Source organism: Rhinolophus sinicus, linkage group LG11 (assembly GCF_036562045.2).
Source record: "Rhinolophus sinicus isolate RSC01 linkage group LG11, ASM3656204v1, whole genome shotgun sequence".
NCBI lineage: Eukaryota > Metazoa > Chordata > Mammalia > Chiroptera > Rhinolophidae > Rhinolophus > Rhinolophus sinicus.
The window spans coordinates 27,452,322-27,477,018 of NC_133760.1; the positions used below are offsets into that span (position 1 = coordinate 27,452,322).

Genomic DNA, 24,697 nt, shown 5'->3' on the forward strand with positions numbered 1-24,697 from the left:
CCAAGCTTCCAGACTTGAAGGAAAATAGACATTTAATAAACCATTTAAAAATTCATCAAATGGCCACTCTGGTAATTACTTTGAAGGAGAGGTCCATGGTGTATTGAGAAACTCTAACAGAGCTACCTAGTTAAGGAATGAGGACATTCAATCTGAGATCTGAAGGAAGATAAAGGAGATGAAGGGCTTTCTGTGGTGTGGCAATAAGTGCAAAGGTCCTTAAGTAGGAAAAAACAGAGAAGGCAATGATACCAGATAGAGATACAGAAGCCCAAAGAAATATGCCACCAGGTGAGGCAGGAGAGGGCTGGTCATACAGGACTGTGAGCCCCATTACGGGATTTTGTATGTTAAAGAGTGCTAGATGGGTGCTATACTTAATGGTGGTGATCAATTCATAGGGTATGTAATTGTCTAATCACTACATTGTACACCTGCATTTAATATGACATTGTTGACTATAATTGAAAAATAGATTTTTTAAAGTGCTGGAAAGCCACTGAAGTATTTAAGCAGGGGAGTGACATAAATTTGCATTTTGAAAACATCAATCTGACTTTGTGGAAAAGAATTGGAGTTGGACAGGAAAAGGCAACAGATTATATTGTAAGGGTTAAGGGAAGGGAAATGACAAGAAGGGTGACTCACTTTTTCCATTTGTGTGATTAGATTGATGGTGGTACCAAGAAAAAGGACCCTGGAAGGTGACTCCCCCCACCCCAAGATCAGCACTTCTTTACATACAGAAGAGGGGAGTCAGTTGCAGATTAAAGATATTGGAGAGACAGAAATGAGGAACAGGATCCTTAGCTTGGATGAGGCTTCTTGCCCTTTTCCTCTGAACTATGGAGGAGGGGATCAAATAAGTTGTACTTCTGTCTCTAACTTTTGAGGAGTGATAACAAGAAAAGTGAATTCTGTCATCTTTAGGAATTGAGGTATACAGTTGTGGGGTTGTACAGGCTTCTAAACAACCCAGACAGCTATACTACCTGGCAACCTGAAGGTTTTAGACTAGCCACATGTGGCTACTGAGCACTTGAAATGTGGCTGGTTCGAACTGAGATGTACTGTAAGTATAAAATACCAGATTTCTTAAGCTTGGTATGAAAAAAAAAGTAAAATATCTCAGTATTTTTTAACATATGGATTACACGTTGAAATGATAATACTTTGGATATATTGGGTTAAATAAAATAATATGATTAAAATTAGTTTCATCTATTTCGTTTGACTTTTTAAAATGCATCCACTAGAAAATTTTAAACTACCTATCTGGCTCAAATTACATTTCTATTGGACAGCGCTATTGTAGACAGAAATTCAGACTAGTGTTCCAAGACACGACATCATTGTACTATTCTTTGAACCACATCTTACCAGGGAGTCAGCTTCCATCAGCCCATTCCACCGGTTCCTACGCACAGCGCCGCAAGCCACCGGTCTCGAAGCACCACCCCACCCTGAAGGACTACAATGGCCAGAGTGCACTGCGCACTTCTGGAGGCGGGGCCTGGAATAACAGCCTCTGTGACGGCACGTTCGTTGCGCGACGCGAGTTCTGCCGTTTCCTTCCGAGGGTGCTCGTTGTGGAGGTGGGAGGGGAGCGTCCGCGAGGTGGTGGGGTCACGAGTCCGGGGGCGCGCGAATGAGGGTTGCTCTGGGGCTCCTGTGTGAGATGCTCTTGGTCTAAGTTTCCCGAGGCCATTTTGTATGAGGAGAGCTTGTGATGGCATGTGCCTCCCCCGACATGCGACACGTGGATCAGTGCTGCTCCTTTCATGGAAATGCCAGTATCCGCGGTGTGAAGAGCTCTTGCGGTGGGTGAGAGTGGGACGTGTAGCTTCACAGCTGATCCCTAATAACCCAAGGAGACAGGCGCTCACGTTATCCCTAACTTCCACGGCCTCGAGTCTCCCATAACTGTTGGAATGGGCCCAGCCCCTGCCTCTAGACCCTGCCAGGAAGAGAGTCTGCTTTTGAAGTTAATGAGAAGGTGGCCGAAGGGAAATAAGCTTACCTTACAATACTGCTTAAATTTCTCACGTGGCAGCCGACCTGCATTAACTTTGGTTTGAAAAGGAAGTGGGTTCTTCAGCTTTTTGCAACTGGCATAACATGCTGTCTTGTGGGCAAATAAATGCCTGTTTAACTGAGTTATTGTTTCCTAGGAAGAAGCTATTCAAGATCTAGGACAGTGGATTTGAATTTTAGTGGACCCAGTACATCAAAAACATTTGTTCATTTGAACTATTGTGCGTGCTCATCCAGACTCAGCTACATGAATGAAGTGATATAGTTCTGGGATGCTTCATCTTAGGGAGTCAACGTTTCTTCTGGCAAGTAATGGCTTCTTAGCTCTTACGGTTTGTGACATGTGTCTCTGATGTAACTTCAGGTTGGTTTCCTGAGTATCTATCTGCCTTCATAACATTTACTGCCCTGTGATAGCCCCCCTAGAAATGAGAGGGAAATAAGTTTATTTGAGCAAAAATTAATACAAATTGGGCAGCACCAAACCAGAAATGGTTAGGAGCATTCTGTAGATAGAAGCCAGGGTAAAGACAGAGAAAGTGCAGAAGCAAGAAAATAAATTATTTGACTATAGTTTAAAGCCTAATTGTCCTTAGTGTTTTGATGTAACCTTTGCTGATGAAAGAAACGTCCAAATCTGTAGAAAATTTTTGAGTTTATTTGAGCCAAACTGATGATGATGGGAAGCAAAATCTTGAGGGATTGAGAAAATGCTCCACAGAATGGCGGTTTTGCAGCTTATGTTATACATAAGAATAAAGGGAGATGTAAGGAGGGTTACATGAAATCCATTGGTGGTAGATTAAGGGGGCGGGAGAAAGCAAAGCGGTGGGGGGGGCGGAATTTCTGCGATTGGATAAAAAGTAAAACGGAGAGATATATCTTTTACATTGGTGGGTACAGGATAGTTAATTAATATTTACAGCACTTGCAGATGGTATGCAGGGGAACAAGATAACAATGAGGGGTTCTGTGATCTCTGTTCTGGTGAGGGTTGTACCCTTAGGGGTCCGGGAAAGGAGATTACTCTGACGTTTCAAAGGTGTGTTATCTTCGAAGCAGAAAGACAGTAGACAGGCTCACTTAGGTAAAGATTGATTGGCCTTTGTCAAAGAAGCCATAGTCCTAGGAAGTGATTCCCCACCATGACTCACTTTTAGTTAGGAATTTTTATGTTCAGACCATCCTTTCTGGTTACTTTCAGTCTCTTGAGTTTGTAAGGCTGGCCATGTAGGCCTCCCCTGAGTTTGTCTGGTTGAGTATGTGGCCCTTTTTTCATCCACACCTTGAGGCATTTACAGGCTTAGATCTTGGTTGGCTTACATAGGCCGCAGCGACATTAGAGCCACATTGGTCTAATGGCCTCCTTGTTTAATTAACACAATGGAGGAGGCTCATTGTAGAAACATCAGTTTTCAGAAGCTACGTGTTTTGGGACTTAGTAAAGCCTTTCTTTTTTCTTTTTTAAAATGCTTAGCTATGTCTATCACCGATGATCCCATTTTCTACTAAGAAGCTTTTCATACATTTGAATCCAGATGAGGTCATTGATAGAGTCAACAGTCATGAGTGGGAGAGTTTCCAGCAAAGTGTCCTAGGCCTCTTTGAGATCTGATCTGCTGAATGGTTTTCATTCATGGCTTTATGTATCCATTACAGCTTCCCTCCCCTGCAAGAAGCTCAAGGCAAATAAGTCAGGAAAATCAGAGGTACTTTTTAGTAATACTAATCACAGTTGACACTAATTATGCTCAGTAGTATAGCAGTAACTTTTTATAAATATTATTTAATCCTCACAACAACCCCATGGATTAAATAGTACTATTATCCCTATTTTAACAGGTGAAGAAACAGACACACAGTTAACACAAGCAAAGCCATAGTTAGAACCCAGAAAGGGTAACTCTAAGCCCACACTCTTCACAACTATGAGAACCCTAGACTGGTGAAAAACCACTGGGCCCTGTCACTTCTTCCCTCTGCATCATAAAATATCTGAGAAATTAAAGGTTGCTATCCTGATAGGCATATCAGTAGAGATTTACTAGAGGGAGCTAAACAACCAATCTACTGTGGGGGAAATAGAAAAATAAAATGCCTGAAAAAGAGGGTGGAAAAGAAGAACATCTGCCTGGGGAAAGATAAACCCTGTATGGTGAAAGTCTGCCTAAACTGAGCTGAGTCTATGAGCTGTGCTATCTCCAAATGAAAATTGGACTCGCAAGGGTACTTCCCTCTCATATGCTTTCACTTTGAGTAGTAGTTCAGATTAATTAGAAACATGTCAGATATTAAGGAACAGCTTGAAGAAATAGAGTGTCTTCTGGGGTTGGTGGTATCTGAGACTGTTTTAATCTTTCCTGGAAGATGAAAGGGGCAGAGAAGTACGAGAAAATGACCCATAAAGTTAGAGATACAGAAACTTCAGTATGAACACGGTTGGGCTACATCTGGAAATCTGTTGAAGCACTTGTGTGAGGGTGTAGCATTTGCATTGTCCTCCTTTCTGTACTTCTGATGGTGGTGGTTTTCGATCAGGGCCTCAGCACCAGCTCAGACCATGTGGACTGCGGATGAGATTGCGCACCTATGTTATGAGCACTATAGGATCAATCTGCCCAAGCAGGGGAAGCCTGAGCCCAACCGTGAGTGGACGTTACTAGCTGCTGTGGTGAAGATACAGCCTATCGCTGACCAGACCTGGGACTCCCCTAACAAACTGGTGCGAGGTGAGATCCTTTCTGTCTGGAACGCTCACTCTCTGTCAGAAATGGTGGAATTAAACGTGGCTTTACAGGGATGGTTGTGGTCAGATATAAACTATGGTGTTGGGCATGTTTCCCTGCTCTCCACCAGGTGGCGCAGCACTTCTGGTGGTGAGCGATGGCTGTCCTGGAACCCAAATCCACAGATGGGTCAGCCTGTGGGAATGCTCTGGAGGAATGGGCAGACTTAGTAAACCCGAGGACTGGGAACCATTCAGCGTCTGAGAACTCATTTAACGTAACGATTCCTTCTTTTCCCCTCAGTGACAAAGGAAGTTGTCTCAATGGGAACAGGAACGAAATGCATAGGCCGGTCCAAAATGAGGAAGAGTGGTAAGCCCGCATGCAGTCTAAGCAGTGCCTGTCTAGGGAGCTTTGGAAACGATGTCCATGTTGCCCTCTCCTCCTCTACAAGGCACGGGAGCCCTATTACTGAGGTGGCTGACCTTTCAGTTCACACTGACAGTCGCTCCAGTTGGAAGGACAGAACTCATTTCAAGAATGGGAATAAACTGGAAGCAAAAGCCACCAGGAACTTGTTTTCTGAGTGGATTGAAAGTCGGCCAGTATTCTCATGCTCACACCAGAAGTTCCCTGGGCTTAGCTATTCTACATTATATCTGAAGCCCCGGAAAGCAATCTTGAATTAAATGGAGACTTTGGCACCAAAAAGAAGATGGAAATTCCTTAGAGATACGGCATCTTTACCTCTGCTTCTGGTTAGCGCAGGCATTCTTGAGTTTGCTTCCCCCACTCTAGCCTTGGTCCTGTATGTGAGGAAGCTGTTCCAGGACCACTACGGATTGAATTCCATGGAACTGTATCACCATGAGTACAAGTATGATCCCAGGGTACAAAAGATCTGGACCCCTGTCCTCCAGATAAAGATTTCCCTATAAATCAGTAGTTCTCAGCTAAGGAAGATTTTGCCCCCTGGAGCTCATTTGACAATGTCTGGAGACATTTTTAGTTGTCACAACGGGGAAGGGGAATATGCTGCTGACCTCTAGTGAGTAGAGGCCAGGAATGTTGCTCAGCATCCTACAATGCCCAGGACAGCCCCCACCACAAAGAATATTCCAACCCAAAATGTCAGTAGTGCGGAATTGAAACTCTGCTGTAAATGCATTGCCATTAACGGTTCTGATACTTTCTGGCAAGCCCTCTAGGAGCTACATGGCCATCCGGGGTGTTGGGGGAAACTGCTGTGTTCTGCTTCTAGGAACCAAGGCCCCTCTAGATTCCGGTCTTCACTAGTGTCCTGTCTTTGCCACAGGAGACATCCTCAATGATAGCCATGCTGAGGTCATAGCCAGAAGGAGTTTCCAAAGGTAAAACCACATCCCCAGAGAGTCTGATTTAATCTGAAGTTGGGGGAAGGGAGGGCAGAATTTGCATTTCTAATAAGCTCCCAAGTAAAGTTGATTATGTTGGCCTGTGAACTACACTTTGAATCGCACGGGTCGAGACAGTGGTTCTCATGCTTGGCTGTGCATCAGAATCCACTAGAAGGTTTGTTAAAATCCAGATTGCTGGGCTCACCCCCAGACATTCTGATTCAGCCAGTCCAAGGTGGAGACTGAGAAGTGGCATTTCTAACAAATTCCAGATGATGCTGATGCCGCCGGTTCAGGAACCACACTTTGAGAATCACTGGTCTAGATCAGTCGCATCATTCCAAAATCTGTAGATCTTTCTTTCTTAGTAATCACCCAGCCAGAGTCTTTCCCTGTACCCCGGAGATCAGTGTTCATTCTGATAACATCCTGCGCCCATTAGGTACCTTCTCCATCAGCTCCACTTGGTGGCTGCCCGGAAACAGGATAGCATCTTTGTCCCAGGAACTCAGAGAGGACTGTGGAAACTCAGACCAGACCTCTTGTTTGTGTTTTTCTCCAGCCATACTCCCTGTAAGTGTATGCAAGCTTTTGGATTACTGTTACATTGTCTTCTTCCTTATATTTGTCTTATCCGTAGACATGTTTCTCAAAAAAAAAGCACTGCTGACTGAAGTGTAGCTACAACCAGTGACAGTGCCTTTTTGTGAACAGGCCAGTGCGCCTAATCACTTCTTTCACCAAGAAAAGGGGGTGGTATTAGTATTCACTGATACGGTATTAGTATTCACTAATTCTGTTACTCACTTCTCAGTTCCCAGTCAGGACTGGGAAACAAAGCTGAAATCCCACAAGGTCTAAAACCAACAATAGGGCTTAGCAGTCCAAAGCCCTGGTTTCTCTAGTAATTTATCCTGAAACTCATTTCATTCATCCATTCATTCATTCAACAAATATATTCTACTACTTATCAGGTACAGTATGACATACTGGGTATGTAGCAGCGAATAGGACCAGCCCCTTGTTTACCTTCATCGAGTCTTGTAGGGAACGTAGACAGCCCTGGTTAGTTAAAGTTTGATGAGTTACAAGGGGATGTTCAGGTGCTGGGCTTACAGTAGCAGGAAGACCAGACCAGTCTCCAGAGTCATTTCTACCCTCTGTTTTTCTGACTCGAAAATTATGAATAATTTCTGCCCGTTGTAGACAACTCAGGGATGGCAGTAAGATTTCCTCACCCTAAAAACTTTGAAACAAGAATATAAGATTGTCCTCTGAGCATTAAACTTTAAGACTAACACATGTAACTTGAGGAGAGATAGGTAATCACTCTGAAGAGACAGAATAGCTGTCAAGACTTGATCATAACTCAAAAAATATAGCTGAAGAAAGGATGAGTCTATCACAAAAGAGTTGGTTAAGAGTCAAAGGCCAGAGAAATGACATACAGAGGTAGGTAGGGCTCATCCATACCCTGTTCTTAGCAGTGGGTGCTCTGGTCCAAGGACCAAAGGATGTTTCTTAACTCAGTGCTTCTCAAACTATGAAATAACCCAGGGGTCTTGCTAAAATGCAAATTCAAAGTCAGTTGTTCTGAGGTGGAGTGTGAGATTCTGCATTTCTAATGAGTCCCCAGCCTATGCCCATGGTGTTGGCCTGTGGACTTTGAGTAGCCAGGGCTGAGCTGGCAGGTGTAGGGTTATTGTGGGACAGTTGCATCCGGGAACTACAGCTAGCCTGACCTTCAAATCAAACTATATAAGTCAACAGCTCACAGGCTGCTACTGTTCTGTGAGAGTGTACTGGTCTATGACCAGATGAGAAGAAAATCAGGACTACATAATTAATTTTTCAAAAAGCTAATTTCTTTCCATTTAAAGGTTATGCGATTTTAATCTTTTTAAAATAATGGTAATTAGGATTTTTAAAGATCTTATTTGATAGAATAAAAAGTTGACAACCTTTGTTGATCTTAAAATCTTCTGGAAATTTTACTGTGAAATCAAAATCTAGAAGCACTGATCTAACTTACCTGGCTCATTTTTAAAAAATTTTTAAATGTAATGTTTACCCATGGCTTGTCTGCAGAAAGAAAGAACACTATCTAGAGACTGACTATCTGGCTCCCTTGGCATTTATTCCTCATTACTAATTGATAACTTAGTGCATGGTTCAGCTACTTCAGGCTCTTATTTGTGAGTTTTCTTAGCATGAGTCAGCCTCTTGAGTTCAGGCATCTGTCAAGTTCAAATTTTGGAGCCTGCGGAGTGGGAGGTGGGCCCTGGTGAATTCTCCAAAGTCACTGTCACCTTGTGAGGTCTCTGGAAGTCGGCCAGCCGGCCTCTCTGGCAACACTCCCACTTCTTTCCTTTCCCACTCTTGGTTTATAAAAGCTACAGATGTATTATTCACACACTTTAGAAAAGCAACACACATTAGGTTAGTGCTTGAAAAAGTAGCTCCCTTCTCAAGGGGAAGCTGTGCTCTTTGCTGACCTCTGGTTTTCTTTGATTCCATGTAAGCACAGAATAGGTCAGAAATCTCTAAACCAGCATGTGGAAATACCAGCTGTGTAATTTACTGTCGAGTTTTTAGTCTGAGGATATGCACATATACCTCTGCAATGAGGAAATTGTGAGCCTTGCCTAACTTATTTAACCATGAAACCACTTTCGTTTTCAAAGACATTGTGTGGGATAACATTCATCAAAAATGCACTTGGGAAATTGCTCATTCTGAACCCGTGATTTTCAACTCAGGACTATTTTGCTCCCCAGGAGACATTTCGCAACATCTGGAGACACTTTTGATGGCCAGACTGGGGGGTGCTATTGATATCTAATAGGTAGAGACCTGGGAGGCTGCTAAACATCCTACAATGTACAGGACAGACCCCACAGCAAATAATTATCTGGCCCAAAATGTCAATAATGCAGAGGTTGAGAAATCGTGGTCTAGACCAGTATTTCCAAATTTCCTGTGATAAGAATTACCTGGGATTATTGTTAAAATATTCAGTTTTCCAGACCCCCCTCCCCTCAGAAATTCTAACTCACTGGGTCTGGAAAGGGTCTTCAACAAAAGCCCCAGAGTATTCTTATTAGGGAAATTGGGGCAAGGATCTCATCTCAGGTTAGCTGGGAGAATAGAATTAAGCTTTGTTTAGAACAGTAGTTCTCAATCTTGAGCTTGCATCAGAATCTCCTGGAGAGCTTATCAGAACACAAGCTTCTGTGTACCACCTCCAGAGTTTCTGATGCAGCAGATCTACTGTGGGTCCCAAGAATTTGCATTTCTAACAAGATCCTAAGGGATCCGATATGGCTGGTCCAGGGGCCTCACTTTGAGAACCACTGATCTAGGGCGTTCCTTCTCCTGCAGGTGGGGATGCCTCCATCATTCCGATGCTTAAGTGTGAAGATCAGCCTTGCTGTCCGGTCAGGACAGATTGGGCCAATAACCCATCAATGGAAGCCAGTGGTAACCTGAAACCTACTGAAGATAAAAGGAAATGTGAAGGCCCAGATAGTCCTGTGACCAAAAAGATGAGGCGTGAGCCCGGGACTCCTGCCACAGAAGTCGCCAATGGTGTGGCTCACCGTCAGAGTTTTGGCAATCAGGAAAGTGGCCCGATCCCACCAAGTGTCAGCAGCTCTAATCTCACCTCAGGGGAACTGGCTGCTGTCACTGGAATGGCCCCTGCTGGTGCCAACGTAGTGGATGTTCATAGAACTGGAGCCAAGTGTGTGCCTGGGGAAGCTGGAGACTCGGGGATGCCTGGTGTTGCGTATCACCAGGTGGGGCTGCTCCGAGTGAAGCCAGGCCGGGGAGACAGGACTTGCTCCATGTCCTGCAGTGACAAGGTGGCACGGTGGAACATCCTCGGATGCCAAGGGGCATTGCTGATGCACTTTTTAGAAGAGCCCATCTACCTGTCAGCTGTGGTCATCGGGAAGTGTCCGTACAGCCAGGAAGCCATGCAGAGAGCACTCATTAGGAGGTGAGAGGGCAGGGAGGGAGGGCTTCTTTGGAAGTCTTTCCGAGAAGCAGTCTGAGAGTATGTCCAAAGAGCCTTAGAAATACCCATGCATTTTGATCCAGCAGTTCCACTGCTAGGAATTTGCCCTAAGGAAATAACTGAGAAAGTGTTCAAACATTTAGCTTTGTGTGTAGTCATTTTTTAAAAAGAAAAGGAAACGACTGAAATGGCTAGCAATAGGAAACCTAGTGGTTTTTGTTAAGGCTCCTACTGAGGAATATTTAACATGGTAAGATCCTCATGTTTAAAGAATAATTTAGAGGTTAAAATGAGTTCATTTTGGTCTTAAAGTGTATATACACATAGAAAAAAATTGTAGGAGGAACTACACAAAGGTATTAATATTATTACCTCTGAATTGTGGTATTATGGGTAGTTTTGTCTTTGATTTTTTTGTTTTCTAATTCTTCTACAATGTACATATATTGCTGTTAAAAAATTTTTAAACTCGCAAATATTACTGTTAATTTTTAAAAGGATAAAAGATAAAGGATGATCACTCAAGTTCGGTTTCCCTGAAGTGTCAACGTAAGAAATATCTAGACCTATAGAGAATTTTTATGAGTTTATTTGAGCCAAACTGACAACAATTGCCAGGAGCAAGATCTCAGATGCTCCCGAGAATAATAGTTTGCATCTTCTTTTATGCATTTGAAATTAAGGAGGGAACATAAAGAAGATTGGAGAAAACAAGGGGGGGGATTGGATTACAGTGGTGTCTTGGTTAGCAAGACAGTGTGCTTTCTTGAGGACTACTACTCCCTTTAAGGGGTATTACTTGTGGTATTTCAAAGGCTTGTTAACCTAGATGCACTAGAACAATGGACAGGGCTAGCTTAAAACCTTTCACTAAAGAAGTTATATGCCTGGGGTGTGACTACCCACCATGACCTGCCCAGTTAGGAATTTATAATCACATCACACTGTGAAGTTACTTTCCATAGAACCCCTTTTTTTCCCATCCACAGAAGGTAGCCAAACCCAATGAATGCTGTAGTGACTGAGGGTGGGATGAAGCCACGGCCAGGGGAAGCCTGTGGGCCTGTGTCAAATGACCACCCCTGAAGCCAATTCCGGGAAGTAGCCCCAGGATCTAACCCACTAATTCCATTCCTGGGTACATACCCAAGAGAAGTGAAAACATACATCCATGTAAAAACTTGCACATGAATGGGCATAGCAGCATTAGTCATAACGGCCCCAAAGTGAAGCAACTCAAATGTCCAAGAGCTGGTGAATGGATAACTAGAAGGTGGCCTATCCATACAGTGGAATATCACTCAGCTGCAAAAACAAATGAAGGACTGACACGTGCTCCAACATGGATGAACCTTGAAAACATTATGCCAAGTGAAAGAAGCTACATAATGTATGACTTCATGTAGGGAAATGTCCAAAATAGGCAATCCATAGAAACAGAAAGTAGATTCGTGGGTGCCAGGGACTGGAGAAGGGTTTGGGGAGTGACTGCTGATAGGTGGGGGGTTTCTTACTGGGGTGATGAAAATGTTATAAACTTAGATTATGGTGATAGTTGCCCAATTCTATACATATACTAAAAATTACACTGAATTATACACTTTAAATGGGTAAACTGTATGGGATATAAACTGTATCCCAGTAAATATATTAAATTTAAAAAAAGTAACCCTAGTCACTGTGCCCAAAACGTTTTCTGTGTTTTCCATGTTTTCCCTATTCTTAGACTTTAAGTTGCTCTCTGCTTAGGTCTAGTCCAGCACTGTGTTGGCGTCTAGTTTGTGTAGAAAAATACAAGAGAAAAAAATGAAGCTTTCATATTATAGGATAAGTTTGGTTTCCGGTGTGTTCAAAGGATTCCCTAGGAAGCGGATGCCAACAAGTTAATACTCCTGCTTAAGGTTTTCAGATCTGTCAAAGCTGATATCAGGAAGGGCTGGCTTTTCGTGTTACTGAAGTCACTGAGGGGTGGTGACTCAAATCACAGATACCACTTCAGAGTGATGAGAAGGGATCTTCCTGCAGCCATAAGGTTCATGTAATGTAGATTCTATTCTGTCACACCCTCCTGTATTTCCCTTTCCATAAATAAACCAACAAATCCACACACCTCCTAAGGCCTTTGCCTCCCGAGACGTAGGGGCAGTGGTGTGGTCCACAGTCCTAGATACCCTCTCCAGGAGTGTGCCTAAACTGAATGCATTTTCCCTCACATTTAGGTGTCAGAACGTCTCGGCTTTACCCAATGGCTTTGGAGTTCAAGAAGTGAAAATACAGCAGTCAGATTTACTGTTTGAGCAGAGCCGCTGTGCAATGCAGGCAAAAAGGGCTGACAGCCCAGGCCGACTTGTTCCTTGCGGAGCAGGTAAAGGATCCAGGTTCCACTTGCCCTGGAGTAACTTGTCCCCAGACGGTGGAGTGGCCTGGGAGGGGCTGCATCCTCCCAGCCTGGGGAGGCAGTTTACCACCCAAATGGTCAGTAGTGTGGGCTTTAGAGACACCCACACTGGGTCAAGTTCATGTTCTGTGTGACCCTGGGCAACCTATTTCTCTTAACCTCAATTTCTTTATCTTCATATAAGAATATCATTTATTTATCAGGGTTGTCATGAGAATTAAATGAGAAATTCTGTTTCATTCATTTTCCGTGTTTAGCATATAATAGATGCCCAACGATTGTTAGCTGATAGGGTAATGACGGTGGGGAATCATGAACCACTTTACACTGTCCGGAGGCCGCGTGTCAGACTGGCAGTCATTGTGTCTGACGTCATATCGAGCTCTCGGGTCTGCAGAGACAGGGAAATGTTTTTATTAAAGCACCTCTGGAATGGATAGAAAACTGAACAGTTTTAACCCCAGAATTTTATCTTTTTCATAGCCATCAGCTGGAGTGCAGTTCCTGAGCAGCCGTTGGATGTTACTGCCAATGGCTTTCCACAGGGAGCAACAAAGAAAGGAATCAGAAGCCTTCAGGCCAGGTACAGCATACTGGGGCGGAAGGAGACAGTGGCTGTGTACTCACGCCGCACCACTCTCTAGTTCCAGAACATTGTCATTTCTCCAAAAAGAAAACCCTACATGCAATAGCACTAACTCCCTACACCTTCCTCTCCTAAACCCTGGCAACCCCTAATTTACTTCTGTCTCCACAGATTTATCTATTCTTGGTATGTCATATAAATGGAATCATACATACAATTTTGGCCTTTTGCATCTAATTTCATCCACTTGGCATAATGTTTTCAAGGTTCATCCATGTTGTAGCATGTATCAGGCCTTCATTCCTTTTTATGGCTGAATGATAGTCCATTGTATGGATAGACCACCTTTTGTTTATCTGTTCATCCACTGAAGGACATTTGGGTTGCTTCACTTTTTGACTATGATGAATAATGCTGCTATGAACATTTGTATACAAGCTTTTGGGTGGACATACGTTTTCATTTTTCTTGGATATATACCTAGGAGTGGAATTCCTGGGTCATATGATAACCTTTTGTTTAACTTTTGAGGAACTGCCAGACTTTTCCATAACAGCTGCACCATTTAAAACTTTTATCAGCAATGTATGAGAGTTTCAGTTATCTTACATCCTTTACAATACTTGTTATTATCTCTTTTTTATTGTAGCCATTCTCATGGGTGTGAAAACTATCTCATTGTGGTTTTGATTTGTATTTCCCTAACAACTAATCATGTTGAGCATCTTTTCATGTACTCATTAGTCATTTGTATATCTTCTTTGGAGAAATGTCTATTCGGATCCTTTGCCCATTTTTAAAATTGGTATATTTTTATTGTTGAGTTACAGGATTTCTTTATATATTCTGGACACTAGTCCTTTATCAGATATGTGTTTAGAAATATTTTCTCCAATTCTGTGGGTTGTCTCTTCACTTTCTGACAGTATCCTTTAAAGCATGAAAGTTAAAACTTTTGATGAAGTCCATTTCATCTGTTTTTTCCTTTGGTGATTTGTGCTTTTGGTGTCATATCTAAGAAATCACTGCCTGATCCAAGGTCACAAAGATTTACTGTGTTATCTTCTAATAGTTTTTGTAGTTTTAGCTCTTAAGTTTAGGACTTTGATCCATTTTGAGTTCATTTTTCTATAAGGTATGAGGTAGGGGTCCAGGTGCATTCTTTTGTATCCAATTGTTACAGCACCATTTTGGGGAAATTCTTTCCCCTGGGATATTTTGAAAAGAACACTTTCTTGGGCTTTGCCACTAGGGATTCTGATTTAGTAATTCAAGGTTGGAACCCGAGTCACTTATGAACCTCCACAGCGATTGAACTGGCAAAAAGGGCACCATGGAAATAGGACTTCGTGTATTCAGATTGGCTTTTGCTGCAGTGTAGAGCTTAAGACCTGCTGGACATGAGATGCAGGTTCCATCGTTGTGTGTTTGGAGGTTCATGCATCTACATTACTGGTTCTTCTCTTGCTAAATGCTCAGCTAATCTCATCCACGCTGCTTTTCTCCTCTCACTGAGCCATAGGTGGTCTGCACTAGCCTGAGGGTGGGAGGCACTGTGGGGGGTGGCCTCTCCACCAAAGGCATATCCATCTCAGTCTGGGTTGAGCTGCACCGAGAGACTCGTGTCCTAGGATTGAGTAAGATTTACAAAATTGTTGTGGGTAGAGATTTTTGGACCAGTTTTTTGAAGGGCCTTCCTGGCTTTAGGCCACCATTATTAGCACCTCTCAGGAGACCATGGGTGTGTGAGCAGAGCAGGTCACGAGGGACAGGAACCACAAGTTTCCTGCTGAACTCTGGTGACAGGCAACTCATACCAGCCCCACGAATCTGACTGTGGTTTCCATTTCCTGATTCACGATGAATCCACACACTCGCTTACTTTAAAAGCTCAGCTCAACCACCGCCTTCTGGCTCAAAATTACCATCTTTTCTCCAGATTCCCCTAGTGCTGTTCTCCAGCTTCTCCTAACACATAAGTGCTTTCTGTGTGATTGGAAGTGCCTCCTATTGTCGTCACCCTTGCTGTGTCTCCAGGTATCTGGGTGACTTTGGACAAGTCCACTTGCTCTCTGGGCCTCAGTGTGTTCATATCTGTAAGACAGGGACCTTGGAGGAGATGATCTGAGGTCTCTGGCACATTGTGGCTGTCTCCATTTAGAAGGCAGACCCCATACAAGGAGGATGTATACGGTAGAAAGAGCAGACGCTTTGTAGTTTAAGAGATGGATGTTTAATTCCTGGCTCCCTTTTCTCCTGGCTGTGTGAACTTGGGCACATTGCTTTACCCCTCCTAGCCTCCATTTCCCCAGCAATAAAGCAAGAATAACTAAGAGTATCTATTGCACAGGAAAGTTGTGAGAATTGAATGAGAGAGAGTTCCTCTAACATGGTGCAGGAATTGCAGTAGACATCTTAAGATCAATTTCCTCTTTAATTATCAAGTAAAGCTTCATATTATTTGTGAAAGAATCAGTCACTTTTATTCTAAAAACCAACAGCTGCTGGGGAGAAAGTAGGTTTTCTCACTGCTCATTCCTGAATGCTGGAATCCGGGGACCACATTCTTTAGAACTATAGGGAATATAAAGTCAGACTGGGATGTTAGAGACATTTAGTATGCTAATGCATCACTAAAAGGGACTGTTTTATTTAAGTCTTCCTGGTTTTTAAAAGCAATGAGATAATAGGAACCAGATAAAGGACCCTCATTTCTAAGAAGCTTAATTTTACTCTGCCTGTTGTAGGCATATTCCTTTGCCCGAAAGTGGCAAATCCTCTTTCCATTCTGTCCAGATGCCAGAGCATCCTAGCGAATCATTACATGGCTCATTGGATTATAAAAGAAAATGGTGAGGGGTTAAAAAATAACTTTAAGTATACCTAAGTATGTTAGATTAAAGATAGTGCTAGATGGAAAATATCAACGTGATATTTTAAAGATTACAATGTGAATGTGTAATCTTTTAAAAATTACATAGGTATATATAGCTTCCCTAGTAGGTCTTACATATGTTTTGGTGAAGTTTAATTTTCTTCATATAAATCTTTCACATCTTTTATTAGAGTTATTCCTTGAATGTTGTATTAGTTATCTGTTGCTGTGTAATTAATTACACTTCCAAAACTTAGTGGCTTAAAACAACAACCAACATTTACTATTTCATAGTTTCTGTGGGTCAGGAATTTGGGAAGAGCTTAGCTGGATAATTCTGACTCAGGGACTTAGGAGGTTGCAGTCCATTATGTCAGCCAGGGCTGCAGTCATCTGAAGGCTTGACTGGGGCTGGAGGATCCAATTCCAAAATGGCTCATTCATGGGACTGACTGACAGCTCAGTGCTAGCTGTTAGCAGGAGGCCTCAGTTCTCACAACCTGGATCTCTCCATAGGCTACCAGTGTTCATCTTCACAACTCACTGGCTGGCTTCCCCCAGAACAAGTGATCCAAGAGAGCAAGGCAGGAGCCACGGTGTCTTTTATGACCCAGCCTCAGAAGTTACACTGTATCTGCAATCTACTAATGTTTATACGGGTCAGCCCTACTCAGTGTGGGAGGGGATTGCACAGGGGTATGAATTCTGGGAGGCAAGAATCACCATCTTAGCGGTTGGCTACTATAGATGCTATTTTATATAATTTCTTTTTGTTGCATTTTCTGGGCATTGCTGTTGCAACCAATCTTTTGTTTCTCTCTGCCACAGTCAATATTTGTATTCAGCAACTTTGCTAATGCTTATTATTCTACCAATTGATCTGGGAATTCTTTTGGAATTTTTTAATATAGATAATCTTTTGCAAATGGTATTTCCTTTCCAGTTCTCCATTCCTTTTATTTCTTGACTTATGTGCTGGCTAGAACTGACAGTATCACACTCATGTGCAAATAGTGGCTTTGCTTTGGATTTTTTTGAATGCTTTTTCCTTTTATTTCTTGTCTTGCTGGCCAGAACCTTTTGGATAACATTGGATAAAAGCAATGATAGCAAGTACCCTTGTCTTATTCCTGATTTTAAGAACATATATTTCCTGTAGATTTTTATAGATACTGTGTATGAATTTAAATACCTTTCCTAGCCCTAGTTTGTAAAAGATTTTAAGTCATTCAATAGATATTGAATTCTAACAAATGTTTTTTCTGCATATATTTTTCTCATAATTATATTACTTTTCTCCTTTAATCTGTTAATGAGATGCGTTCCATTAGGTTTTTGGCTTTGGAGCTTTTTAATGTTATAGCAGCCTAATATTCCTGAGTGCCAGCAGCCACTTAACCACAATTAAGGCCCAGGGAGAGCAGCATGTGAGGGTTCAGGGTTCTGCTTTAAGCAGTGATTCCGTTCTGTAGGCTGGGTCCCAGCCAGGTAAGGCAGCCTCTTGGCAGACTGTGTAATCCCTTATTCCATATGTATGAGTATGGCCACTGTGTCCAAGCTGATGGTACAGTTTGCATGTACAGTGAAGGGTGTGGTGTGTAACGATGAGCCCAGACTTTGTAGGCACACACAGCAGTTCCCAACGTCTAGATCAGCTCATGAATTGTATGTATAAGAGAAAGGAAGGAGGCACACACAATTCAGGCCATGCTGACATGGATGGGCCAAACCAAGAAGGGCCATATGGGCTGGTAAAAAATTCAGACTCACTTCCTTCACTGTTCCAAACTATGACCTCCATGAAGCTTGATGTTAGAAGCAAAGGATTGGCCTCCAAAGCCCCATGATGCCCAAAGGGAGAGTGTGGAGGTTCTGCCTCAGGTGGTGCGTCCAAGTGGACTTCATAACCACAGTTCATACAGGGAGCAACACTCGGGTCTCGGAAACAGAGCTTTCAATGTTTTCTTGTAAGCAGTATTACCCAAGGGGCCAGCTCCCTTGAAAGGAGGTAGCCAACGTGGCTGATAGGTGTCCTGGGGGGAATTTAGTAATTCCACCTCTGTCTTTACCCCGTTTGAACCTGTTACCTTGATAATTTCACTGCTAATGATATTTCTTAAGATGAAATTCATTTTTGGGGCATGGCCGGTTAGCTCAGTTGGTCAGAGCGTGGTGCTGGTAGCACCAAGTTTGCCGGTTTGATCCCCTCATGGGCCACTGTGAGTTGTGCCCTCCTTAAAAAAAAACCACACACATACAAAAAAAAAAAAACGAAAAGAGATTCATAAAAATGCATCAACCTAATCAGATACTCAGGTCTAGGTTTTCTCATTGCCAGACACAGGTGAAAATGGGGGCTCTGGCACATTCTAACGTAAATACCGTGTGAAGCCTGGTATCTTTGACAGGAATCTGGTACACTGTAAACACTTAATAAATTATTTTTGTCTTTTTCCAAACAGATCTCGAATCAGCAAAGTGGAACTCTTTAGATCATTCCAGAAACTTCTAAGCAGTATTTCAGAGGACAAGTGGCCAGACTCCCTCAGGTGATGCTATTAACCCATATTTTTTCTTAGGAAGATTTCTGGTTTAATTCTGGCTTGTGGATGCCAGGAAGCTTTGACAGGAGTGGTGGTTCAATAGGCCAGTGGGCACTTATTACTGACCACATGCTCTTCCATCCCCATAGCCCCACTCGCAGATTGGTGTACGAGCTGAGGTATGGAGGATGGGTAGTTTGGCGGTACAGTCATAAGAGACAAAGGGTAGAATTGGGTCTTGGCCCATTCCAGGCCCTCCTTGCATTCCACCTCTAGATGGAATGGGAATGCTGTGGAAATGGGAGTGCTTGGAGACCAATATATTCTGTTAGGAACGTCATTCTCTTCTCTTTCTTTTGTTCACATCAGTGGTTGTGAACTATAGCTCCACGATTTAAATCTCTCTCCAAACAGGAATGTAGAGAACTATAAAACCACTTCAGGGACAGGTGGGTGGGTGCAATTCGGACACTAACTGCCCTTACTTCAGATGACAGCCACAGCAAGCTCAGAGGGCCCCCAAGCCACTCACACTTCTGACCAGGTTACTACAAACTCAGGTGTTCCCACTACACCTTCAGGTTCCACGATTCATTAGAACAACTCATAGAACTCAGGAAAGCAACATACTTAAAATTACCTTTTACTGTAAAGAGTGCAAGGCAGGGCCACTAAAAGAAGGGACAGATAGGGTGAGGTCTCGGAGGGTCCCAAACAATAGGGCTTCTGTGTTCTCAGATTGCATTACCCTCTCAGCACATCACTGTGTATCACCAATCAGGAAGCTGACCTGCACTTTAGGGTCCAGAGTTTTTATTGGGGTTTTATTAATAAGCATGATTGATTGAAGTGTAGTTCACATGATGTGATTAAACTCAATCTTCATATCCTCCTCCCACAATAGGAGGTCAGACTGTTATCAGATGGCTCAGTGCTCCAACTCTCTAATCTTGTGGTTGGTCTTTCTGGCATGGCCAGCCCAATCCTGAAACTCTCCTACCATGAGTCACCTTGTTAAATATAAACTGAGGTATGAGATGAGGGGTCCACCATGAAAACAAATACATTCCTCTCACTTGGAAAATTCTTAAGGGGTTAGAGTTTCCTGCCCAGGAACTGGCAACAAAGACTGGCCAAATTCTTACACAACAGTGGGGAAGCAAAGTAGTAGCTAGAAACTTCTATATGAAGAGGCTAGCCACTGTTATCACCGTCATGCAGACTGGTCAATATTGATGCCCTCCAGTCATCCATGGTCAGTTTGCATGTTTCTTATGTGAAAAAATGAATCAAACTAGAACTGGGTGGGTTTCCATACATTGTGTGTTTTAAAAACATACCTGGACTTAGGTAAGGAGAGACTTTATTCAAAAGGGTTATTGCAGTAAGAGAAGGGGGTCTATTATAATAAGAGAACTCATGCAAAGCAAGAACACGCCAATGATAGCTCTGTAAGCCTCTCCAAGGCAGACTGGAAGTTATCGTTTATACGGAGGGGTAAACAAGGCTATCAGAACTTGGAATGGGAGAGTGAGATGAATAGGCAGTGTGGAGGGACAGTTGCACAGGAGATGTCTTTTCTTGTGGTCAATTGATTCTCCGGAGGGGCTGTTAAGGGGTGTTAAATACTCCAATCCTGCCTCAGGCTGAGGGTGTGTCGAAGTTCAGGGCTCCAGCACAAGGAGGGGCGTGTAACTGATATTTGGTCAAGTTAGCAGGTATTTTGTCAAGCTTAGTCCGTGGGTTCAGCTAACCATTATGAGACGACGAATGGGAGTTAAGAGGGCCTGCGTCTGGTTGTCATGGGTAAACCATGGGACATCCGTGAGTCTTATCTAAGTCGTGGGGAAGGCAGGTCTTTGCAGGCAACCATTTCCCAGAACACAGAAGGGTGGGAGGGAGATTTTTCAATCATAGCTGTTTTTTAGGAACTCAGGGCTCAGGTAAAGTTTAACATTGTCATGTGTATGGATCCCACCCATTAACTAACAAAAAGCTGTACAAAATTGATCAAATAACTGAAATCAGTTTTTGCTACAATTAGCAACTTTGCTCTGCTGAAGTGAGCTAAGGAACAACTTAGAAGCAGGGTAAAATTGGATCAATAAGGCATGAATCTCAGTTTCTTCGACTCTAAGATGCAAGGACAGAGCTCAAGGTCCAAGTCGAGAAGAGGGTTTGGAGGAGCCTGACTCAGGTTTGGTCAAAGGAGAGAATCTTTGTCACAAGAAAATATTTTAACTGGGTATAAGTGCTACAAATATTACTCAGCATATCAGCCAGTTTTTAACAATCAGAGATGGCTAAGGGATTCGGAAGGGGTGTTGGTTAGAGGTACATAGGAGGAGAATATGGATAAAAAGTGGTTTGGTTTGTTAGGGAAAAATGCAGGCAAGAAGTTTCTAATGGCTGTATCCTCCGGTGGAAATTATAGATGCTTAGAAAACTTTAAACCAAAAAGTAGCTACAATTATTCTTGTTTTATCTGATTTCACCAGGACCAGACAAAACTAGCATTCTGTTTATTCTTACCTGTTTTAATCCATATTACTTTCTAACGAATTCCCTACGAAGGAGACAGTCACTCTAGAAAAGCATACCAAAACCCTCCTGTTCCTAAGTCTCTTGTAATAAATCTGTCCAGTTGATCACTCTGGTGTCTTGTTGGCCACGGCGGTGAGCTGTTCAGTGAGAACCTGTGTGCTTGACGGTGTGTGTGCATTAGGGTGCGGAAGCTTGAGACATACCAGGACTACAAAGAGGCTGCGTCTACTTACCAGGAAGCCTGGAGTGCACTCCGGAAGCAGGCATTTGGATCCTGGATCAGAAACCCACCGGATTATCACCAATTTAAATGAGTAGGAACATTTGCAAAGAACTTATTGGTAGCAAGGTGTTTTCCAGCCTTTCGTGCCAGACCAGCTTCTTCCTTTATGAGGGACAAGCCTTACCTTTATCTTGTGGCTAAGTCAGAACAAAACATCTGCCATCTACCCGATCAGCATATCTCTTTTGTGTAAGATGGATGGAATTCTGGAACATGGAACAATCTATATTGGATTGAAGTGCTTCTCTGCTGAAATGGCATCTTGCTAATGACCTCGGTATCTGTTCTAACTTGTGTTTTATTGCTTCTCTAAAATACGGAATAAGAATCTGAAATGTGATGCTTTAAACGTACTCTACAGTTGCTCTGTTTTGTGTGTTCCTACATTGATTCGGCAAGTATTTATTGGGCTGAGATGATGTTTGAATCTCTGCAAGTTCTAGAGCTCCGCCTGGTATAGTGGACATATATTTTATACCCCCAGCCTTTCTTCCTTCAGAGAGCCACCCTTTCCTGCTCTATCCATGAGACTTGGTTGAAGAAAACCTTACTCCCTGTGAGCCAGCCCTGGACATTCCTGGAACTATTACCAGAGCTTTCAGAAAAGATTCTCCTCTTGAATCATAAGCTATAGGGACCACATAATCTTGGGACTTTGCCTACCACATAGATACAACCAGCTTGAGAATGAAGGAAGCAAAGAAAGAAGCAGCCAAGAAAATCCAAGTTCTAGTGACCTTGTTTGGGTACCTGAAGCTAGTGCCCACCCTGGACTTCAGCTGTGTGAGATAAATACCCATTGTTTTAAGTAAGCCTGTTGGAGATGGTTTTCTATGACTTTCAGTGGAAAGTCTAAAAGGCCACAAGTCCCTATAGCAAATCACGAACACACCTAGCAATCAATCCTGTTTTAACTAACATCTAATATTTAACTCCACCTCTTCACACATGAAATTATTGACTGAAAATGATACTGTCCACATTGGGATTCTTCAGGGTCCTTGTCAGTTCTTTGGCATTTCTATAGGACTTTAAATATTTTTTATAAGAACTTTATTGAGACATAATTCACATACCATATAATTTAGTGCTATATCCACAAAGTATATAAACATCACTGCAATCAATTTTAGAACTTTTTTTTTCTAATATGGGAGGACAGTGTTTAACCCAGTACAGTACTCATTAGCAGTTACTCCCCACCCCCCACCCCCCCAAGCTTCTTAGCCCCCAGGGCAAGCAGTAATCTATTTTCTGTCTCTGGATTTGCCTGTTCTGAACGTTTCATATAATGGAATCATTTCATATAATGGAATCATACAATATGTGATCTTTTGTGACTGGCTTCTTTCACTTAACATAATGTTTTAAGATGTATGATATAATACGAATCAGTACCATGAATCAGTACTTTACTTCTTTTTGTGGAATAAAAATAACATTCATTTGTATGGCTATACCACATTTTGTTCATCCAATCATTAGTTGATGGACATTTGTTTCACTTTTTGGCTACTGTGAGTAGTGCCACTGTGAATATTCACATAAAAGTTTGTGTGTGAGCATATGTTCTTAAATTTTTTTTAATTACAGGAGTAATACATGTTTGTCTAACAAGTTATCCTTGAATTTCTTTCCATGAGAAATCCTTTTAGATAGCAGGAAAGAAAGGTAAAGACACCACTCCCTGAAGGCTGGGCTCTCCCATGTGCTGCTTAAATCAGAAATCCTTTGCCTGACCCCAAATCCTGCGTTATAATAGCAGTTAGGATACCGCGACGGCAGGAATTTTTGCCCACGAAAGGTTATGTATCTGTGTCTTATGAGATTCTATTTCAGAGGATAAAGATTTATATGAGAATGTAAGGGGGTAATGTCTTTTTATTCCTCAATTGTATGGCAAGTTTGTCAAATGTGTACCAACAAGTCTAAATGTAAAAAGCACCCCTAATTTTAGACATCAGAACAGAGACTGGGAAAATCCTGAAAGCTAGAGGTGAAAGGCAGCTTCCCCTTGGGCTTTGCCTGTTTTCTCAAGAACAAAAGGTGGTTCTTAGACATCAAATTCCTACATTTTACTTTAATCTCTTAAAAACCAAGTTTAGAATCTTTGCTGTACCTTAAAATCACATCTCTGCAATATTGGCATGTTCTCAAATTTCATACATTTAATTAGAGCATGTGTTTTTACTGATACCTGCTTCTGATTTTTAAATACTTTTTTAAAAAACTTGTTATAGAAATTTTTAAATAGACACAAAAATAGAGTAGCACAGTGGACCTCCATGTACCACCACCCAGACTTAACAACCAGCAGCTTTATGCTGTTGTTACCTGATCTATTCCCCACCTCCCCTCCGGTTTCTTTTGCTGGGAGCATTTTAAAATGAACCCTAACTATCATATTTCACCCAAGAAAATTAACAGTTCCTTAGTGTCTAATATGCAGTGCGTATTGGGTTTCCCTTTGTTGTCTCAAAAATGTCTTTTGACTGGAAGCTACTTGAAGATGGGAACTTTGTCTTATTCATAGCTTATCTGCAATACCTAAAACAGCCCCTGGTATGTAGTAGGTGATCAACAAATATTTGTTAATTAACATATTATTAATTGGATGCCCACCACAGCCACATAGGAGGGCCTTTATTTTTTTTATTCCCATTCCCCATCCCCTCCCCTTTGGCAAACATCAGTTTGTTCTCTATATCTATGGGTCTCTTTCTGTTTCTGTTTATTCATTAATTTTTAGATGCCACGCATAAGTGAGATCATATGGTATTTGTCTTTCTCTGTCTGACTTTTTTCACTTAGCATAACACCCTCTAGGTCTGTCCATGTTGTCGCAAATGGAAAGATTTCATTCTTTTTTATGGCTGAATAATACTCCATTGTATAGATATATTTCACATCATCTTTATTCATTCATCTATTGATGGACATCTAGGTTGCTTCCATATCTTGGCTATTACTAATAATGCTGCATGAACATAGGGGTGCATATATCTTTTTAAATTAGTGTTTTTGTTTTCTTTGGATTAATACCCAGAAGTGGAATTCCTGGATCTTATGGCAGCTCTATTTTTAATTTTTTGAGGAATATCCATACTGTTTTCCATAGTGGCTATACTAATTTAAAATCTCACCAAAAGTTCACTAGTGTTCCCTTTTCTCCACATCCTTGCCAGCATTTATTTGATTTATCAATGATAGTCATTCTGACAGGTGTGAGCTGATATCTCATGGTGGTTTAATTTGCATTTCTGTGATGATCAGTGATGTTGAGCATCTTTTCATATGTCTGTTGGCCATCTGTA

General features: G+C 42.1%; 1 protein-coding gene across 9 annotated transcripts in view; it reads left to right on the forward strand.

Annotated features, from left to right (window-relative positions):
* Window positions 1-1,500: 1,500 nt before the first annotated feature.
* The window catches only part of ADAT1 (adenosine deaminase tRNA specific 1), a 44,776-nt gene continuing 21,579 nt past the window's right edge, over window positions 1,501-24,697 (forward strand). The window contains exons 1-11 of one of the 9 annotated variants that reach the window (XM_019710727.2): window positions 1,501-1,595; window positions 2,172-2,398; window positions 4,573-4,763; window positions 5,064-5,132; window positions 6,076-6,130; window positions 6,579-6,709; window positions 9,518-10,136; window positions 12,374-12,519; window positions 13,036-13,135; window positions 18,476-18,562; window positions 21,282-22,997. In XM_019710727.2, coding sequence (XP_019566286.2) covers window positions 4,595-4,763; window positions 5,064-5,132; window positions 6,076-6,130; window positions 6,579-6,709; window positions 9,518-10,136; window positions 12,374-12,519; window positions 13,036-13,135; window positions 18,476-18,562; window positions 21,282-21,414 — 1,509 coding nt within the window. In that variant the 5' untranslated portion in view covers window positions 1,501-1,595; window positions 2,172-2,398; window positions 4,573-4,594 and the 3' untranslated portion in view covers window positions 21,415-22,997. Of the gene's footprint in view, window positions 1,596-1,618; window positions 1,821-2,171; window positions 2,399-4,572; window positions 4,764-5,063; window positions 5,133-6,075; window positions 6,131-6,578; window positions 6,710-9,517; window positions 10,137-12,373; window positions 12,520-13,035; window positions 13,136-18,475; window positions 18,563-21,281; window positions 22,998-24,697 lie in introns of those variants that run through there. The other 8 variants (XM_019710711.2, XM_074314555.1, XM_019710720.2 and 5 more) reach the window with 8 other exon arrangements.